Raw genomic sequence first — 20,969 nt, 5'->3', positions numbered from 1 at the left:
GTGACAAATCCCAGTCTCGATCCGTGTCAACCCAACAGCTACTTTCGGAGATACCTGTAATGCACCTTTAGAGTCACCCAGTTACGTTGTGACGTTTGATACACCCAAGGCACTCTTACGGTATCCGGGAGTTACACGATCTCATGGTCGAAGGAAGAGATACTTGACACTTGCAAAGCTCTAGCAAAACGAACTACACGATCTTTTATGCTATGCTTAGGATTGGGTCTTGTCCATCACATCATTCTCCTAATGATGTGATCCCGTTATCAACGACATCCAATGTCCATAGTCAGGAAACCATGACTATCTGTTGATCACAACGAGCTGGTCAACTAGAGGCTTACCAGGGACATAGTGTGGTCTAAGTATTCACACGTGTATTACGATTTCCGGATAATACAGTTATAGCATGAATAAAAGACAATTATCATGAACAATGAAATATAATAATACTTTTATTATTGCCTCTAGGGCATATTTCCAACAAAAACAACATCAACTTGACAAACTATCATTGTGGTTTTTATGCGTAGGTAAGAACAGTTCTTGCTAAGCCCGTAGCAGCCACGTAAAATTTGCAACAACAAAGTAGAGGATGTCTAACTTGTTTTTGCAGGGCATGTTGTGATGTGATATGGTCAAGACATGATGCTAAATTTTATTGTATGAGATGATCATATTTTGTAACCAAGTTATCGGCAACTGGCAGGAGCCATATGGTTGTCGCTTTATTGTATGCAATGCAATTGCTCTGTAATGCTTTACTTTATCACTAAGCGGTAACGATAGTCGTGAAAGCATAAGATTAGCGAGACGACAACGATGCTACGATGGAGATCAAGGTGTCGCGCCGGTGATGATGGTGATCATGATAGTGCTTCGGAGATGGAGATCACAAGCACAAGATGATGATGGCGATATCATATCACTTATATTGATTGCATGTGATGTTTATCTTTTATGCATCTTATCTTGCTTTGATTGACGGTAGCATTATAAGATGATCTCTCACTAAATTTCAAGATAAAAGGTGTTCTCCCTGAGTATGCACCGTTGCCAAAGTTCGTCGTGCCCAGACACCACGTGATGATCGGGTGTGATAAGCTCTACGTCCATATACAACGGGTGCAAGCCAGTTTTGCACACGCAGAATACTCAAGTTAAACTTGACGAGCCTAGCATATGCAGATATGGCCTCGGAACACTGACACCGAAAGGTCGAGCGTGAATCATATAGTAGATATGATCAACATAGTGATGTTCACCATTGAAAACTACTCCATTTCACATGATGATCGGTTATGGTTTAGTTGATTTGGATCACGTGATCACTTAGAAGATTAGAGGGATGTCTTTCTAAGTGGGAGTTCTTAAGTAATATGATTAATTGAACTTAAATTTATCATGAACTTAGTCCTGGTAGTATTAGCATATCTATGTTGTAGATCAATAGCTCGCGTTTAGCTCCCCTGTTTTATTTTTGATATGTTCCTAGAGAAAACTATATTGAAAGATGTTAGTAGCAATGATGCGGATTGGATCCGTGATCTGAGGTTTATCTTCATTGCTCCACAGAAGAATTATGTCCTTGATGCACCGCTAGGTGACAAACCTATTGCAGGAGCAGATGCAGATGTTATGAATGTTTGGCTAGCTCAATATGATGACTACTTGATAGTTTAGTGCACCATGCTTAAACGGCTTAGAATCGGGACTTCAAAGATGTTTTGAATGTCATGGACCATATGAGATGTTCCAGGAGTTGAAGTTAATATTTCAAGCAAATACCTGAGTTGAGAGATATGAAGTCTCCAGCAGGTTCTATAGCTAAAAGATGGAGGAGTATAGCTCAAGCAGTGAGCATGTGCTCAGATTGTCTGGGTACTACAATCGCTTGAATCAAGTGGGAGTTAATCTTCCAAATAAAATAGTGATTGACATAATTCTCTAGCCACCATCACCAAGTTAGTAGAACTTCGTGATGAACTATAATATGCAAGGGATAACGGAAATGATTCCCAATCTCTTCGTGATGCTGAAATCGACGAAGGTAGAAATCAAGAAAAGCATCAAGTGTTGATGGTAAACAAAACCACTAGTTTCAAGTAAAGGGACAAAGGGAAGAAAGGGGAACTTCAAGAAGAACGGCAAGCAAGTTGCTGCTCAAGTGAAAAAACCCAAGTCTGGACCTAAGTCTGAAACTGAGTGCTTCTACTGCAAAGGGGCTGGTCACTGGAGGCGAAACTACCCCAAGTAATTGGCGGATAAGAAGGATGGCAAAGTGAACATAGGTATATTTGATATACATGTTATTGATGTGTACTTTACTAGTGTTTATAGCAACCCCTCAGTATTTGATACTAGTTCAGTTGCTAAGAATAGTAACTCGAAACAGGAGTTGCGGAATGAACAGAGACTAGTTAAGGGTGAAGTGACGATGTGTATTGGAAATGGTTCCAAGATTGATATGATCATCATCGCACACTCCCTATACTTTCGGGATTAGTGTTAAAACCTAAAATAAATGTTATTTAGTGTTTGCGTTGAGCATGAATATGATTGGATCATGTTTATTGCAATACGGTTATTCATGTAAGTTAGAGAATAATTGTTGTTCTGTTTACATGAATAAAACCTTCTATGGTCATACACCCAATGAAAATAGTTTGTTGGATCTCGACCGTGGTGATACACATTTTCATAATATTGAAGCCAAAAGATGCGAAGTTAATAATAATAGTGCAACTTATTTGTGGTACTGCCGTTTAGGTCATATCAGTGTAAAGCGCATGAAGAAACTCCATACTGATGGACTTTTGGAACCACTTGATTATGAATCACTTGGTACTTGCAAACCGTGCCTCATGGGCAAGATGACTAAAACGCCGTTCTCCGGTACTACGGAGAGAGCAACGGATTTGTTGGAAATCATACATACAGATGTATGTGGTCCGATGAATGTTGAGGCTCGTGGCGGATATCGTTATTTTCTCACATTCACGGATGATTACATTTGAAAAGTTCAAATAATTTCAGAGTGAAGTGGAGAATCATCGTAACAAAAATAAAAGTTTCTACGATATGATCGCAGAAGTAAAATATTTGAGTTACGAGTTTGGCCTTCAGTTAAAACAATGTGAAATAGTTTCACCACTCACGCCACCTAGAACACCACAGTATAATGGTGTGTCTGAACAGCGTAACTGTACTTTATTAGATATGGTGCGATCTATGATGTCTCTTACCAATTTACCACTATTGTTTTGGGGTTATGCATTAGAGACAACTACATTCATGTTAAATAGGGCACCATCTAAATCCGTTGAGACGACACCGTATGAACTATGGTTTGGCAAGAAACCTAAGTTGTCCTTTCTTAAAGTTTGAGGTTGCAATGCTTATGTGAAAAAGTTTCAACGTGATAAGCTCAAGCCCAAATCGGAGAAGTGCGTCTTCATAGGATACCCAAAAGAAAATGTTGGGTATACCTTCTATCACAGATCCGAAGGCAAGATATTCATTGCTGAGAATGGATCCTTTCTAGAGAAGGAGTTTCTCTCGAAAGAAGTGAGTGGGAGGAAAGTAGAACTTGATGAGGTAACCGTACCTACTCCCTTATTGGAAAGTAGTTTATCACAGAAATCTATTCCTATGACTACTACACCAATTAGTGAGGAAGCTAATGATGATGATCATGTAACTTCAGATCAAGTTACTACCGAACCTCGTAGGTAAACCAGAGTGAGATCCGCACCAGAGTGGTATGGTAATCCTGTTCTGGAGGTCATGTTACTTGAACATGACGAACCTATGAACTATGAGGAAGCTATGATGAGCCCAGATTCCACGAAATGGCTTGAGGCCTTGAAATCTGAGATGAGATCCATGTATAAGAACAAAGTATGGACTTTGACTGACTTGCCCAAAGATCGGCGAGCTATTGAGATTAAATGGATCTTCAAGAGGAAGACGGACGCTGATAGTAGTGTTACTATCTACAATTGTCGCAAAATGTTTTCGACAAGTTCAAGGTGTTGACTACGATGAGAGTTTCTCACTCGTATCTATGCTTAAGTCTGTCCGAATCATGTTAGCAATTGCCACATTTTATGAAATCTGGCAAATGGATAAACAAAACTACATTCCTTAATGGATTTATTAAAGAAGAGTTGTATATGATGCAACAAGAAAGTTTTGTCAATCCAAAAGGTGCTAACAAAATATGCAAGCTCGAGCGATCCATCTATGGACTGCTGCAAGCATCTCGGAGTTGGAATATATGCTTTGATAAGTTGATCAAAGCATATAGTTTTATACAGACTTGCGGTGAAGCTTGTATTTACAAGAAAGTGAGTGGGAGCACTACAACATTTCTGATAAGTATATGTGAATGACATATTGTTGATCGGAGATTGAGGGAGTCCTGGACTAGGGGGTCTCCGGACAGCCGGACTACATCCTTTGGCCGGACTGTTGGACTATGAAGATACAAGATTGAAGACTTCGTCTCGTGTCCGAATGGGACTCTACTTGGCGTGCAAGGCAAGCTAGGCAATACGGATATGTATATCCCCTCCTTTGTAACCGACCTTGTGTAACCCTAACCCTCTCCGGTGTCTATATAAACCGGAGGGTTTTAGTCCGTAGGACTCAACAATAACATACAATCATACCATAGGCTAGCTTCTAGGGTTTAGCCTCTCTAATCTTGTGGTAGATCTACTCTTGTACTACCCATATCATCAATATTAATCAAGTAGGACGTAGGGTTTTACCTCCTTCAAGAGGGCCCGAACCTAGGTAAAACATCGTGTCCCCTGCCTCCTGTTACCATCTGCCTTAGACGCACAGTTCGGGACCCCCTACCCGAGATCCGCCAGTTTTGACACCGACATTGGTGCTTTCATTGAGAGTTCCTCTGTGTCATCGCCGTTAGGCTTGATGGCTCCTACTATCATCGATAGCGATGCAGTCCAGGGTGAGGCTTTTCTCCCCGGACAGATCTTTGTGTTTGGTGGCTTCGCACTGCGGGCCAACTCGCTTGGCCATCTGGAGCAGATCGAAAGTTACGCCCCTGGCCACCAGGTCAAGTTTGGAAGCTTAAACTACACGGCCAATATCCTGGAGACTTGATCTTCAACGGATTCGAGCCTCTGCCTTGTACGTCACGCGGTCACGATGAGTACGATTTAGCTCTACCATCGGACAGTGCTCAGGAGATCGCACCGGCAGTCGCTCCGACCCTTAATTCAGAGCCAGTTGCACCTCCCATGGACGGGTGGATAGACTCCGCCACAGAGGCCATATCTCCAACGGCGATCGAGCCGAATATCGGCCTTACCCTTCACGAGAGCCGTGTTGTTAAACTGCCAGATACTTCTCCGGCCACGGACTCTGAACCGCCTGCGCCTATTCCTATCGAATCCGGTTGGTTTCCGATCATGGAGTTTACCTCCGCGGATATCTTTCAGCACTCGCCCTTCGGCGACATACTAAACTCATTAAAGTCTCTCTCCTTGTCACGAGAGTCCTGGCCGAACTATGTCCGGCAGGATTGGGATGCGGGTGACGAAGAAATTCGCCGCCCACCCACCACCCACTTAGTAGCCACTGTCGATAACTTAACCGACATGCTCGACTCCGACTCTGAAGACATCGACAGTATGGACGACGATGCAGGAGACGAACAGGAACCACTGCCCACAGGGCACTGGACGCCCACTTCATCACATGCCGTATACATGGTGGACACACCAAAAGACGACGACGATGAGGAACGGAAGGACGCAACAAAGGTTTGTCCCCTCGAGAAGCAGTCAAAGCGGTGGCATAAGCGCCGCTCCAAATCACGCCTCGGCATAAACAACGATCATATAGACCCAGCGTTAGAGCAAGGTGAACCATCGCCGGACCACGGCAACACGGAGAATCAAACCGAACAACCCGACTCTGTCAAAGATAATAGTCCGGACGACATCACACTAGACAGACACCCGGAGCAACATAATGCCCGTCAAAGGCTTGTTGCCACCGCGAGGAGTCTAAAAAGCAGAAGCAAAGGCTCAAGGCTGCGCAAGACACACTCCGAATCAGATGGAGTAAAGTACTCAACTCAGCAGTGAAGTACGACAGTAATTGCCACACCAAGAGCTACCCGAAGCGGAAGTTGCTACCTAAATTCGATGAGGAGGCCTTAGATCCCCCGCAACAAAAATTAAAACGACCATCTGGCCGGATAGACGACCTCACGGCCAACATAGAGTGGCAAACAACGCCGCACATAAGCCAATACGTGATCCACGCGAGGGCTCGCATCAAAAGGACGGCGCAACCAGATCCATCTATGGACCACGCAAGCGCGCTCCAGCATACGATGCAACACAACAAACATCCGAACAACGCGGTACACCTAGATACAGGGGTGCCGCACACCCCCTATGTTTCACCGATGAGGTGCTGGACCATGAATTTCCAGAGGGATTCAAACCCGTAAACATAGAGGCATACGATGGAACAACAGACCCTGGGGTCTGGATTGAGGACTATATCCTCCATATCCATATGGCTTGAGGAGATGATCTCCACGCCATTAAGTATTTACCCCTCAAACTCAAAGGGCCAGCTCGGCACTGGCTTAAAAGCCTCCTCGAAAGCTCCATTGGAAGCTGGGAAGAGCTCGAAGACGCTTTTTGGGGAAATTTTCAAGGGACTTATGTCCGACCTTCGGACGCGGACGATTTGAGTCATATAACTCAACAGCCCGGAGAGTCAGTCCGAAAGCTTTGGAACAGGTTTCTTACTAAAAAGAACCAAATAGTCGACTGTCCGGACGCCGAAGCCTTGTCAGCTTTTAAGCATAGCATCCGCGACGAATGGCTTGCCAGACATCTCGGCCAAGAAAAGCCGAGAACAATGGCAGCATTAACAAGCCTCATGACCCGCTTTTGCGCGGGTGAGGATAGCTGGCTAGCCAGATGCAGCACCAGCGACCCCGGTACATCCGAAGTTAGAGATGGAAACGGGAAATCATGGCGCAGCAAAAATAATAAGCGCTGGAATAAAGAAGACAGCCCGAAGAGCACAACGGTAAACGCCGGATTCAGAAGTTCTTGGCCAGGTCAGCAAAAGCCGCCCTCTAAAGGCACCAGAGATGAACTGTCCAGCCTAAACAAAATTCTGGACCAAATATGTCAGATCCATAGCACCCCCGATAAACCTGCAAATCATACCCACAGAGAATGTTGGGTCTTCAAGTAGTCCGGCAAGCTCAACGTTGTACACAAGGGGGAGGATACACCAAGCGAAGACGAGGATGAGCCTCTCGAGCAAGACACTGGGGAACAAAAGAAATTTCCACCAGAAGTCAAAACAGTGAACATGTTACACGTGATCAAGGGGAGAAACAAAGCGGCACTCCCAGAGAAATATGCCCAAGGGCCTATCACCGCGGAATCCTGCCACTGGTCGTCTCAACCGATCACTTTCGACCATCGGGATTACTCAGCAAGTATCCGGCGTGCAGGATGGGATGCCTTGGTATTAGACCCAATAATTGACGGATACCATTTCACATGAGTCCTGATGGACGGTGCCAGCAGTCTAAACCTGATATATCATGACACAATCCGCAAAATGGGGATAGACCCAACGAAAATTTGCCACGGCAATACCATCTTTAAAGGAGTAACGCCAGGCCCAGGGGCTCATTGCACGGGCTCCCTGCTACTAGAGGTTATATTCGGCTTCCCCGGTAACTTCCGTAGCGAAAATTAAACCTTCCACATTGCTCCGTTCCAAAGTGGCTATCAAGCACTACTTGGACGCGAAGTTTTCGCTCGCTTTAATGCAATACCGCATCACGCTTCCCTCACGCTTAAGATGCCCGGTCCACGTGGCATCATTACAGTGAATGTAAATATTGAGCGATCCTTGCACGCCGAAGAGAGCGCGACTGCCTTGGCAGCCGCACACTAAAAACGGCCTCACCAACTAAAGCATTTGATAGGTCATCAAGACCATGGACACGGTTAGACGAGTCTGGCGTAGCTACATGTAATTCATACAGGTTTGATGGCCATGCCCCTATTACAAATACAAGGGGCTCAACGCGCGCAGACAAATGGCAATTTTTACTCATCTTGAATTGTACATGGTTTCTTTAAACCTACCTTTTTGCACGACAACTTTTCACCTAAGTTTCTCTCTTTTACAGATGACCATCGTGCTACACCCATCCAGGATACGGCACAATGGAGACACAGGCGCAGACGTGCAGCAGGGACCCGTTCCAAGGATTCTTTTTAGATTAAGACCCTGCGTAAACCTTTTTTACTGCCTCTTGTTGATACACATCCCTCGGATTCTCATTACAATTGAGAAGGATGATGACGTCTTGGCATGTGGCCACGGCAGAATAATGCATGTACCTGGACACCAGGGGCTTCTTACAAAGGGCATTGTTTAGGCCCGGTTTATACCATAAAGACCAAATACCTTAGGGAGTGTTTGGTGTCGCGAGTTTGGCCTTATATGGATCAGCTCCGAATCATGTCTTTGGTCAAATGTTGGGTTTGCCCGGCTCCTGTGTTTTGCTGCCTTACGTTCCGCTCTATCGGCTAAGGCGGCACCAGGAGAACCACTGCGATTGTGCCCCGGTTCATCCGGACGAGCACCTCAGTGGAGAAAGCCGAAAACTGACTGTCATGATATAGCGTGAGACTGGTCAACCACTCGATGACCCATCGGAATGTTAGAATTCCTCTGCCTTAACGAAGGGCCGTTTCCCGGCCAGGCATGTACGCATCCCGAATTCGGGAGAGTGCGGAGCCACCAGGGGCTATATAGTAGCCCCACCGTCAAACTCCTATGGCTAAGTGAAAGTGTTAAAGCATTATAGTCCGGTTGCCTCATTCGCTGCGCTATCACCTCCTTATTAGGACCAAGACGTTGGATTAAGTGTGAACACGCGTCTTCTGTGAACACCCCCGCATTATATGCGTGGGGGCTGAAGCCGACGACTGCAATCTTTCAGGTTATATACATATATACATAAACGGCCGCACATGAGGCATCATATTACTTTCAGGCAAAAGTATAAATACAGCCTTAATAAATTTGATAAACATTGTTTTTATAATGGGAATACATGTCACTCAAACATAATACTCTTCGAGCACTGGGCCTCTATCAAACGAGCACCCTCAAGAACTTCTTCAAAATAGTGCTCGGCAGCCACTCGGCCTATGGCCGAACCCTGCGTCGCAACAGTGGTAGCATCCATCTCCACCCAGTATGCTTTGACACGGGCAAGGGCCATCCGCGAGCCTTCTATGCACGCCGACCTCTTCATCGCATTGATGCGCGGCACCACACCAAGAACTGTTGCACTAAGCTGAAATAGCTGTTCGGCTTCAGCTTTTCCGGCCACAGATGATCTACGACGGACCTCATGGCAAGTCCGGACAATCTATTAAGTTCGGACCATTCGGCAAGCCGATCAGTTAGTGGAAGCGGATGCTCTGGAACGTTAAACTGCGACCAGAATAGCTTGTCCACTTCACGATCTGTTTGATCTCGGAAGTATTCGGCCACATCGACAGCACTCGCCGTCAAATCTAGATATGCGTCTGCCGAACTCCACAGCCGATCCAGGGGGGCATACCGCGGATCTCCGAACTTCCTCCGTAGCAAAAAGGGCTTCCCAGCCACAATATCACCAGCTTCACGCAACTCTTCCTTCTTTGCCCTCATGGCAGAGCGGGTGTCTTTGGCCGCCATCGTGGCCTTTTCGAGGTCCGTTGCCTTCGCTCGGTTCTCTTCTTCAAGGAATTGGCAACGGTCGGCAGTGTCTCTTAACTTTACATCCATCTTGGACATTTTATCTTTGCTCTCGCAATGTGCAGCCTTTTCATCTCTTAACTCTTCGGTCGCCTTTAAAGCAGCCGCATTACTAATTCTTGCTTGTTCCTTGGCTCGGGCAAGTTCCACCCAAAGGGTCTCCACGGTGGCAGCTCCATTTGCGGTCACAACATATTAAAGATACTGGCATCATGCTGCTCTTACTATGTGACATTCACCAGAAAACATAATTACCATGTGCCTCGTCAAGCCGCTTGTTAACAAGCTCGATGTCGGCATCTGCTGCATCTAGTTGCCGCTTTAGTTCGGCAAACTCATTAGTTCGACTAGCCACCGGAGCTTCCACCACCTTCACCTAAAGGCGGTTTGGTTATTACCTGGGACTACGATCCTCTGTTCGCCCCCATTGTCGACGACAACCAGAGTCTCAGGGGCTACTATCTACACAGGGCACACCTAAAAATGTGCGGTACTATAAAAAAGTATATCATTTCACGTACCTCAAAGCCCGTCAGTAGACTCATAAAGGCTTCATGCAATCCGCTTTCGACGGACGAAATTCTTTCCATCACTGTACCCATCAACGTACGGTGTTCTTCTGAGATGGCCGCTCGCTTCAACAGGTCCCTCAGTACGTCCGACCGCATACCAGACGGTGCCGGACTCTTTTGTTTGCTCTCTTCAAGAGCCGGACACTGGGGACTTCGGGTGACTATAGGATTATCTTCTGGCCTCACCGGATCCGGAGAGGCCCTCCGTGACGACACTTCAAGGTCTCCCGCTTCTTGAGCGGGGGAGTCCGGGGGAGGTGTTTCGCTTTGCATCATCTCCGGAAGAAGATCCCCCGAAGACGAGCTCTGCTGAGAAGGGCTAAGATCCGAACTGCAAGATAAACGCTTCGGTTATTTTCCTCAGAGGTAAGGTAGTATATCTCCACTATTAAAGTACTTTTTTACTTACAGCTTGTTGGAGGGCTGATCCTCGCGCGGACTTTGTGCGGCAAGAGCACCCTCCAAGGAAGGACCCTCTAGTGGAGACTTCTTCTCCCGTTTGGAAGCCTTGGTTTTCGGATCTTCAGAGGCAGTCCTCTTCCTTCCCCAAAACGAGAGAAGGTCAGATTCTTCCCCTTGGTTATCCTCCTTCACGGAGGCGCTCATTCCCTTGGTTGGAATTGGTAGCGATGGGGGCCCGCTTTCGACCTTATTATTCCCCCCTTTATCTTCCTTTGAGGGCTCCGGGCAAGGTGCTAGCTCAAGCATCTTTTCCAGTACCGGATTCTCCAAACCCTCAGGAAGGGGGGCCGAACACCGAATCATCTTCGCCCTTGTTAGCCAGTCCTGGTCAAAGAGCGATTTCTTAGAATGACGTCATGGTAAATGAAAGACGATGTGTTCGGCTAAAGGATTACTTACTTGGTCGGCGGTACGGTTGCTGCTCAGGCCCACGTCCTCGGTAGTATCCGGACACTCTACTTGGGGTCCAAAGAATGATTTGTACATCTCCTCGTGCGTCAGGCCGAGGAATTTCTAAATAGTGCGAGGCCCTTCTGGGTTGAACTCCCACATGCGGAGGGGCCGGCATTTGCAAGGCTAGACTCGACGAACCAACATGACTTGCACCACCGTAACCAGACTGAAATCTCCTTCGAAGAGATCTTGAATGCGGCTTTGCAGTATAGGCACGTCCTTGGCTGGACCCCAGCTCAGCCCTTTGCTAATCCATGACATCAGTTGTGGTGGAGGGCTCGAGCGCAAAGTAGGGGCAGCCGCCCACTTGGCACTTCTGGGAGCTGTGATGTAAAACCACTCCCGTTGCCATAATTCGGCCACCTTTGGAATGGAACCCTTTGGCCATGGAGCTCCAGCGATCTTGCTTATTAATGCGCCTCCGCACGCTACATGCTGCCCTTCGACCATCTTCGGCTTCGCGTCAAAGGTCTTGAGCCACAGGCCAAAGTGAGGGGTAATGCGGAGGAAGGCCTCACATACGACAATAAATGCCGAGATGTGGAGAAAGGAGTCCGGGGCTAGATCGTGGAAATCTAGCCCGTAGTAGAACATCAAACCCCTAACGAAGGGATCCAGAGTGAGGCCTAAACCTTGGAGGAAGTGGGAGATGAACACGACACTCTCGTTGGGTTAGGGAGTAGGGACGACCTGCCCTCGGGTGGGCAGCCTATGCAAAATTTCGGCGGTCAGGTATCTGGCCTCCCTCAACTTCTTGATATCCTCTTCCGTAACGGACGAGGGCATCCACCAGCCTTGAAGGCTAGATCCGGACATGCTTGAAGGTCCGAAGCACCTGACCTGGGCTTTGGGTGTTAGAACTCGAGGCGGGGGAAGGATTCGATTGAGCACGGGAGGGAAAAAGTAAAAGCCTTGTCCCTTTATAAAGAGGGTGAATATCAAACGTCCTCTCCGTAGCTGTTTGGGACTTGCCTATAATCTAGGAGTCCTAGACATGGTTGGGTTACCCACGACCGTATTGATGAGAATCCCGTAATTAGGGGAACACGATCTTTGCTTTGACAAGATGTGTCAAGAAACCGCCTCGCGTTATGTGTGGAGCTGGTTGAAGAAAAATGGTTCGAATAATCACCGAGCCATGGCATGATGTCATGTTGCCAAAACGTGTCAGCAGATTAAGATTTGTGGAAATATTATTCTCTCTATGATGGTATGTGGAACTTATTTTGCAGGGTCGGACACTATCCTTGTATTCAAATTCTTCTGTGATGTGTTCGGAGGAGGAACCCGCCTTGCAATGCCGAAGACAATACTGCGCGCCGGACTCATCGTCATTGAAAGCCTGTTTCAGGGGCTACTGAGGGAGTCCTGGATTAGGGGGTCTCCGGACAGCCGGACTACATCCTTTGGCCGGACTATTGGACTATGAAGATACAAGATTGAAGACTTTGTCTCATGTCCGGATGGGACTCTACTTGGCGTGGAAGGCAAGCTAGGAAATACGGATATGTATATCTCCTCCTTTGTAACCGACCTTGTGTAACCCTAACCCTCTCCGGTGTCTATATAAACCAGAGGGTCTTAGTCCGTAGGACACAACAATAACATACAATCATACCATAGGCTAGCTTCTAGGGTTTAGCCTCTCTGATCTCGTAGTAGATCTACTCTTGTACTACCCATATAATCAATATTAATCAAGCAGGACGTAGGGTTTTACCTCCATCAAGAGGGCCCGAACCTGGGTAAAACATCGTGTCCCCTGCCTCCTGTTACCATCCGCCTTAGACGCACAGTTCGGGACCCCCTACCCGAGATCCGCCGATTTTGACACCGACAGAGATAATGTAGAATTATTCTGCAAAGCATAAAGGAGTGTTTGAAAGGAGTTTTTCAAAGAAAGACCTCGGTGAAGCTGCTTACATATTGAGCATCAAGATCTAAAGAGATAGATCAAGACGCTTGGTAAGTTTTTCAATGAGTACATACCTTGACAAGATTTTGAAGTAGTTCAAAATGGAACAGTCAAAGAAAGAGTTCTTGCATGTGTTACAAGGTGTGAAACTGAGTAAGACTCAAAGCCCGACCATGGCAGAAGATAGAAAGAGAATGAAAGTCATTCCCTATGCCTTGGCCATAGGTTCTATAAAATATGCCATGCTGTGTACCAGATCTATTGTATACCCTACACTGTTTTTGGCAAGGGGTACAATAGTGATCTAGGAGTAGATCACTGGACAGCGGTCAAAATTATCCTTAGTGGAATAAGGATATGTTTCTCGATTATGGAGGTGACAAAAAGGTTTGTCGTAAAGGGTTACGTCGATGCAAATTTTGACTCTGATCCAGATGACTTTAAATCTCAACCTGGATACATATTGAAAGTGGGAACAATTAGCTCAACTAGCTCCGTGTAGAGCATTATTGACATAGAAATTTGTAAAATACTTACAGATCTGAATGTGGCAGACCCGTTGACTAAACTTCTCTGACAAGCAAAACATGAACACACCATAGTACTCTTTGGGTGTTAATCACATAGCGATGTGAACTAGATTATTGACTCTAGTAAACCCTTTGGGTTGGCCACATGTCGATGTGAACTATGGGTGTTAATCACATGGTGATGTCAACTATTGGTATTAAATCACATGGCGATGTGAACTAGATTATTGACTCTAGTGCAAGTGGGAGACTGAAGGAAATATGCCCTAGAGGCAATAATAAAGTTATTATTTATTTCCTTATGTCATGATAAATGTTTATTATTCATGCCAGAATTGTATTAACCGTAAACATAATACATGTGTGAATACATAGACAAACAGATTGTCACTAGTATGCCTCTACTTGACTAGCTCGTTGATCAAAGATGGTTATGTTTCCTAACCATAGACATGAGTTGTCATTTGATTAACGGGGTCACATCATTAGGAGAATAATGTGATTGACATGACCCATTCCGTTAGCTTAGCACATGATCATTTAGTATTCTGCTATTGCTTTCTTCATGACTTATACATGTTCCTATGACTATGAGATTATGCAACTCCCGTTTACCGGAGGAACACTTTGTGTGCTACCAAACGTCACAAAGTAACTGGGTGATTATAAAGGTGCTCTACAGGTGTCTCCAAAGGTACTTGTTGGGTTGGCGTATTTCGAGATTAGGATTTATCACTCCGAATGTCGGAGAGGTATCTCTGGGCCCTCTCGGTAATGCACATCACTTAAGCCTTGCAAGCATTGTAACTAATGAGTTAGTTGCGGGATGATGTATTACAGAACGTGTAAAGAGACTTGTCGGTAACGAGATTGAAACTAGGTATTGAGATACCGACGATCGAATATCGGGCAAGTAACATACCGATGACAAAGGGAACAATGTATGTTGTTATGCGGTTTGACCGATAAAGATCTTCATAGAATATGTGGGAGCCAATATGAGCATCCAGGTTCCGCTGTTGGTTATTGACTGGAGACGTGTCTCGGTCATGTCTACATAGTTCTCGAACCCGTAGGGTCCGCATGCTTAACGTTTCGATGACAGTTATATTATGAGTTTATATGTTTTGATGTACCGAAGGTTGTTCAGAGTCCCGGATGTGATCACGGACATGACGAGGAGTATCGAAATGGTCGATACATGAAGATTGTTATATTGGAAGCCTATGTTTGGATATCAGAAGTGTTCCGGGTGAAATTGGGATTTTACCAGAGTACCGGGAGGTTACCGGAACCCCCCGGGGACTTAATGGGCCTTAGTGGGCCTAGGTGGAAGAGAGGAGAGGCGGCTAGGACTGGGCCGCGCGCCCCTCCCCCCCAGTCCAAATAGGACAAGGAGAGGGGGGCGGCGCCCCCCCCCCCTTCCTTCTTCTCCTCCACTCTTTCCCCCTCACAAGTCCTAATCCAACTAGGAAAGGGGTGGAGTCGGAGTAGGACTCCTCCTGGCGCACCTACTCCCTGGCCGGCCGCACCCCCCCTTGGTGCTTTATATATGGGGGTAGGGGGCACCCCAGAGATACAACAATTGATTGTTTGATCTTTTAGCCGTGTGCGGTGCCCCCCTCCACCATAGTTCACCTCGATATTATTGTAGCGGTGCTTAGGCGAAGCCCTGCATCGGTAGAACATCAACATCGTCACCACGCCGTCGTGCTGACGAAACTCTCCCTCAACACTCGGCTGGATCGGAGTTCGAGGGACGTCATCGGGCTGAACGTGTGCTGAACTCGGAGGTGTCGTACGTTTGGTACTTGATCGGTCGGATCGTGAAGACGTACGACTACATCAACCGCGTTGTGCTAACGCTTCCGCTTTCAGTCTACGAGGGTACATGGACAACACTCTCCCCTCTCGTTGCTATGCATCACCATGATCTTGCATATGCGTAGGAATTTTTTTGAAATTACCACGTTTCCCAATACTTTGTGGATTAAAATTTTTATGTGGTTTGTCCACAAGCAAGTAATACTCACAAAGGACAGCTTACTTAAGAGACGATGTGTAGGTAACTCGCGGTGTTGTTTTTGTGCTCAGGATGAGACAATACAACATTTATTCATTGAATGCCCACTGGCCAAGTTACTTTGGAGAACGATTCATATAGCTTTTAATATCAGTCCTCCAGTAGATATTGTGTCTTTGTTTGGGACGTGGTTAGCTGGGGTTGAACAAATCACGGCAACTCGTATTCGGATTGGAATATGTGCGTTACTATGGGCAATATGGAACTGCAGAAATGATATGATTTTTAACAGACAACACAACTTAACTTTTTTGCAGGTTATTTTCAGAGCTACAGCTTGGATCCGTACGTGGTCCTTACTCACTCCTATGGACTCCAGGGAGCCTTTGGTTACTGGGTGCAACCAATGGGAGATGGTGACTCGGGTTATATTCAACCGATTCGGATGGCGTTCGCATAACAGGATAGGAGTCTAGAGAGCTTGTACTTATTATCACCGTATCGGTTGTCTTTGTCCACTTGTATTTTTCAGTTTTTATGCTATGTTTTGCTCCGTTTGCTAGCTGTAAGACCTTTATGATGATACTTTCTGGATTTTTAATAAAAGGGCCGCATGCATCATCATGATGCAGAGGCCGGGGGTATACCTCCATTTCCAAAAAAAAGAAAAAAAATACCTATGTTCATTGTCACACTCAAATGCTACCTGCAAATTTTTAGGAAGAACGCTTAAGCCTTTTGATCTGTGCAGAAAAAAACATATCAAACGTCAAATGTTACCTTCAATTCGTACACCTAATTTTGTTTTTCACAGATGAAGCACTCTGCTAATCCGTTTCGCATGAAAATTGTCAAGCACGTTTGTTCTATCATGAACATCTACACAAAAATTCAGATTTTTTTAAATTTTATTTACTATCTGTTTCAAATTTACAGTTCATCCGCCAGAGCCAAAATGACACTCCCCTCTCTTTTGCTCGAAAAAAATGTATTTACAACTTTGAATTTATTTTTCAGAATGATGTGATTGAGTTTTTTCTCTAGGTCGTTCTCATATAGGCGACTTTGTCTGTCAAAGGCTCCCTCTCATGCCATGTTTGGACACTGTTGCCAATGTCGTCCGTTAAAAGTCAAATGTGAGAAAAAACATTTTTGCTTTGACGAATTAAACCCTAGCTAGCAGCTGCCTTAAAAAGTTGACTTTTATTCCTTAAAATCCCCCTTGCTCTACACAAAATTTAGCCAACGCAATTCTCAGTAATATTAGGGAGGCTGCTCACCTCCCACCTATTATAAAACCCTTGCGGCCAACCCGAAACCCTAGCCGACCCAGCGCCACTTCCATTTCCCCCGCTACCACCCTAATTTGTCCATCTCCGAAGCCCGATTCGGCCCGCCGCTACTGATATCCTAAAGGTAGAGGTCACAGCCGATCAATTGTCGTCGGCTCCCGCATCCCTGCACCGACGCCTACAGATCCATGCACCCCTAAGACCAATCGCCCCACACCGCCTCCTGGAGCCTGGGCCACCGCCCCCAACGCAACCTTCCTTGACTACGGCACCACCGTCGTCCTCTCGAGCAGTCGACTCCACGAGCTTCGTAGCTCCAATGGTGCCATTCTTGAAGTACCGCGCCGTCTGACAGAGCCATGGGACGAATTCATGACAAAAATCCTCCATCGCGACCTTGGCCGCCATTGGTTAGGTATGTTTGACACCACGAAGGAGGCGACGCGGGCGTGCCATGCCACTGCCATTCGTTTTTTGGGAGGCAGGCCACACTCAATTTTTCGACCAACGTCGCGGGCGCGCCCGCACTTGGCCCTCCTGTCGCTCAGATTGTCTCCCGTGGTGAGGAGATCGAGAGTCGGAAGGCGCACGAGCAACTGGATGCCGAGAGGTTGGAAAAGGAGGCGATAGTGAAGCTCATCGCAGAGGATCCGAACCTCCTAGAGTGAACCAAGTTTTTTGGGGGTCAGTGGTCGACGAGCGCAAGGTCGAGCACGAGCGTGGCCACCATGAAGTCGAAGGAGATCAATTGTGGGATGAGCTCGCCAAGGTCCTCACCAAGTCAGAGTCCGAGCAGGAGGAGGACGAGGTGACGTGCCAATCCACCGCCTATGACAACGAGGCCGCCCCCTCACACGCTCTGTGGGTGATCACCCTGTTCACCTCAGCCGACTCGGGCTCGAATGACGACATCGACCTCTTTCGTGTGCGCAATGACTAGCTATATTGATGTAGTTTCATATGTTTAATATCGATGGTTGGACTGTTCAAAATTATGATATGTACGATGAAAATTTAATAGGCATGAGCTATTTAATTATGTTATGTACGGTGCTAATGCGGAAGCTTTGTCTAATTATGCAATTAAGTAGTTTGAATTAATGTTTGAAATGAGTTTGTGAACGAAAATGTGTGTTTGATTTTCTTTAGGGGATTAAGTTTAAGGGATCTGCTAGCCAAAGAACAGTTTCACCCCTCAACTTTTTGGACTTTTTGAGATAGGGAGAAGGTTTGAGGGATTAAGTTGAGGGCATCTGCTAGAGATGCTTTAAGAGGGGATAAGTGGATATTTATCCCCAAAGGGGTTGGATGAAATTTATTCCTTCACCCAGTCCCCGCAACCCCGAAAAAAATGCTAGGTCGGGATAGTGGATTGGACCACATATGTTTACCTGGTTTTTGTGGGGATTATCAGGGTTCAACCACTCCAATGTTGGTCTGCCAAACAATCCATTTGGACTTTCCGGGATATTCAGGATTAGTCAGTATTACCCTTCACAATACCGCCCTACCTAATGAGTCCTTAGTTAGTTTTGGGTCGTTCTATGAAGTCAAGGTCCGATAACCCAAGATGACATGTTTGAGACGTGCATTTCCTAGTCATGCGTTACGTGTTAAACATAACTAAATTTCTTCAACATTGTTAAGCCAAGGCTCCATTTTTGTGCAACCATGCATTACATGCACGATGAAGATGTGAAACCATATATCTAATTGCCATCGTATGTACGATGACAATCTGACCTCAAGATGTATGACCTCACTCTGTTGTGTCACGTGAAGCATCCAACACATCATCATCTTCCCTTATGGTTGACAACCGCACCAAAAACACGGCACGGCCAAGGCCACCGTTTTGGTGAGTGTTGGTTGGCTCAAGGATAATTTTGGTGAGCTACTTGTTGATGGCATGATTTGATTTTCCGTGTTGGCGGTTTTCTCGTAGCTGCCGTTGGAGCTCCATCTTGTAATCTTCTGAGTTTCCCCATGTCGTCTCCGGGCATTGCGTTTGCCTTGGCAACATCGATCATCTGTAAGGGTTGTCTTCTATTTGCTTATCACATAACTGGTGTTGCATCATCCAACCACTGATATATCTACCTTGGTGGTTGATCTATGTGTTGTGTGGTAACCATGTGCTTTATATTTTGCGTTTTATGTGTTTCTTGCTTCGATGAGATGTATTTCCCCTCAAGGTCATTAAAATTTTAATCCAACCTTCCACGTAAACTGGATCATGATTTCCAATACGGTTTCCCGCATAAGCCAACTCAATTTCTTTTGAATCGAGATCAATTTACAGGTGCGCCCCTCTCTCGGGTGACTGACCGAAAGAGTGAAGACGTGAAACCATACATCACATCACCATTTTACATACCGCGACAATCTAAGCTCAAGATGTCCGACCTCACTCTGTCGTGCCACATGTAGCATCCAGCGCATCATCATACCCCCCTGCAATGGTTTTTTTTTTTTTTGAAGGGCCCTGCAATGGTTGTTGGCAAGATGGAAAACACGCCAAAAACCGGTGCGGTGCCCCTTGGATCTCCAAGAACCGCACCAAAACGCCGTTCACCGGAGAAAGTCCGTGGGCCGGCCCTGGCCCCGCTTATATGAGAGACGGACCCTCTGCTTCCCCGCGTCCCTAGAGCCAAGCCAACCAACGAACGCCGCAACTCGCTCCCCGCCTCTCCCTCCGAAACCGCGAGCGCCAGCGGGATCCATCGCAGGTTCGCAACCGAACGGACGGAGGGACGGCGCACACATGGGCATGGCCGGCGACGACTGGCGCTGCCGGAAGCACCCGCCCGTGCCCTGCGGCGGCGTGTGCCCGCACTGCCTCTGCGACCGCCTCCTCCGCCTCTGCCCCGACTGCGCGCGGACGCGCCCCTGCGCCTGCGCCTCCCCCTCCTCCCCGTCCTCCTCGGCCTCCTCCGCCTCCGTCGGCCGCGTCTGCAGCCTCATCGAGCGGGAGCGCCGGATCGGGCGCTCGCGGTCCGTGGCCGGCGGCGGCAGCGCCGACGAGAGGCGCCGGTCCAGGGTCTGGGGCTGGGCCTCGTTCCGGAAGCCCGCGGCCGGCAAGGGCATGGAGCTGGAGAGCGAGGAGGAGCGCCACGCCGCCGAGGACGCGGCGGCATTGGAGTTGGAGCGGTCGAGCTCCGCCTCTGCGGAGAAGCTGGCGCCCAAAACGGGCGGGTGGGGGCGGTTCCTGCCCGGCCCGATCAAGGCGCTGCGCCACCGCAAGTCGCGCGCTTCCGCCGGCGCCAGCGCCCGAGGCGACCGCCGGGAGGGCGTGAGGTGAGGTGAGATCGCCGGCCGGCGCGCGGCTAGGTCGTCTTCTTTCCGTGACTGTTGTGATGATCCATGGATCTCGTTGGTTGGTGATCCTGTAACCCCGAGTCGTCCCGGCCCCTTCCTTCGGGCCTCGCCCGTGATTATACATAATAAAGTTGTGCATAGAATGTGTTAGCTGCTGATCCAATCCCGTTCTTCCCCAGCCTTGGAAATGGGGTTCCACAGTTCATTCTGGCTCAGGTTCAGCAATGGCGATCGATTTCTTAACTGATCTGTGCGAGGTTTCGAGGAGAATGCGTCCTGTAGCCGGCGTCGCCGCGGCAGCGTCTCTGGGCCGTCCTTTGCCAACAGTTTTGGCTGTTTGCGCGGGTTTCTGCATGCCGCCGTTCCGTCCGCGCCATCACCATGGCGGCAGAGCACGGCGCGCACGCCACCGCCTCGTCATTTTCCGCTTGGGAAGGACCGATGGCGCTAGCCGAATGTGCGTGCGTGCCGATGGAGACGTCTCGCGAAGCTCTCTCTGTCTTGTGCACGTCCGCCGCGCGAAGCCGTTGTCCCGTTGGATGCCGACATGCGCGCCATGCCGTC

At 47.5% G+C, this 20,969-nt stretch overlaps 1 protein-coding gene across 1 annotated transcript; it reads left to right on the top strand.

Annotated features, from left to right (window-relative positions):
* Window positions 1–19,747: 19,747 nt before the first annotated feature.
* LOC119351951 lies at window positions 19,748–20,591 on the top strand. Its single transcript, XM_037618716.1, has one exon. It carries the CDS (start codon window positions 19,852–19,854, stop codon window positions 20,386–20,388), a length of 537 nt encoding a protein of 178 aa, XP_037474613.1. The 5' UTR covers window positions 19,748–19,851; the 3' UTR covers window positions 20,389–20,591.
* Window positions 20,592–20,969: the final 378 nt, after the last annotated feature.

The sequence above is a fragment of the Triticum dicoccoides genome, chromosome 2A (genome assembly GCF_002162155.2).
Source record: "Triticum dicoccoides isolate Atlit2015 ecotype Zavitan chromosome 2A, WEW_v2.0, whole genome shotgun sequence".
NCBI classification, from domain to species: Eukaryota; Viridiplantae; Streptophyta; class Magnoliopsida; order Poales; family Poaceae; genus Triticum; species Triticum dicoccoides.
This window is presented reverse-complemented; position numbering and strand designations above follow the sequence as displayed.

Coding starts and splice junctions, on each gene's coding strand:
- LOC119351951 (XM_037618716.1), top strand. CDS start 19,852: ATGGGCATGGCCGGCGACGACTGGCGCTGCCGGAAGCACCCGCCCGTG.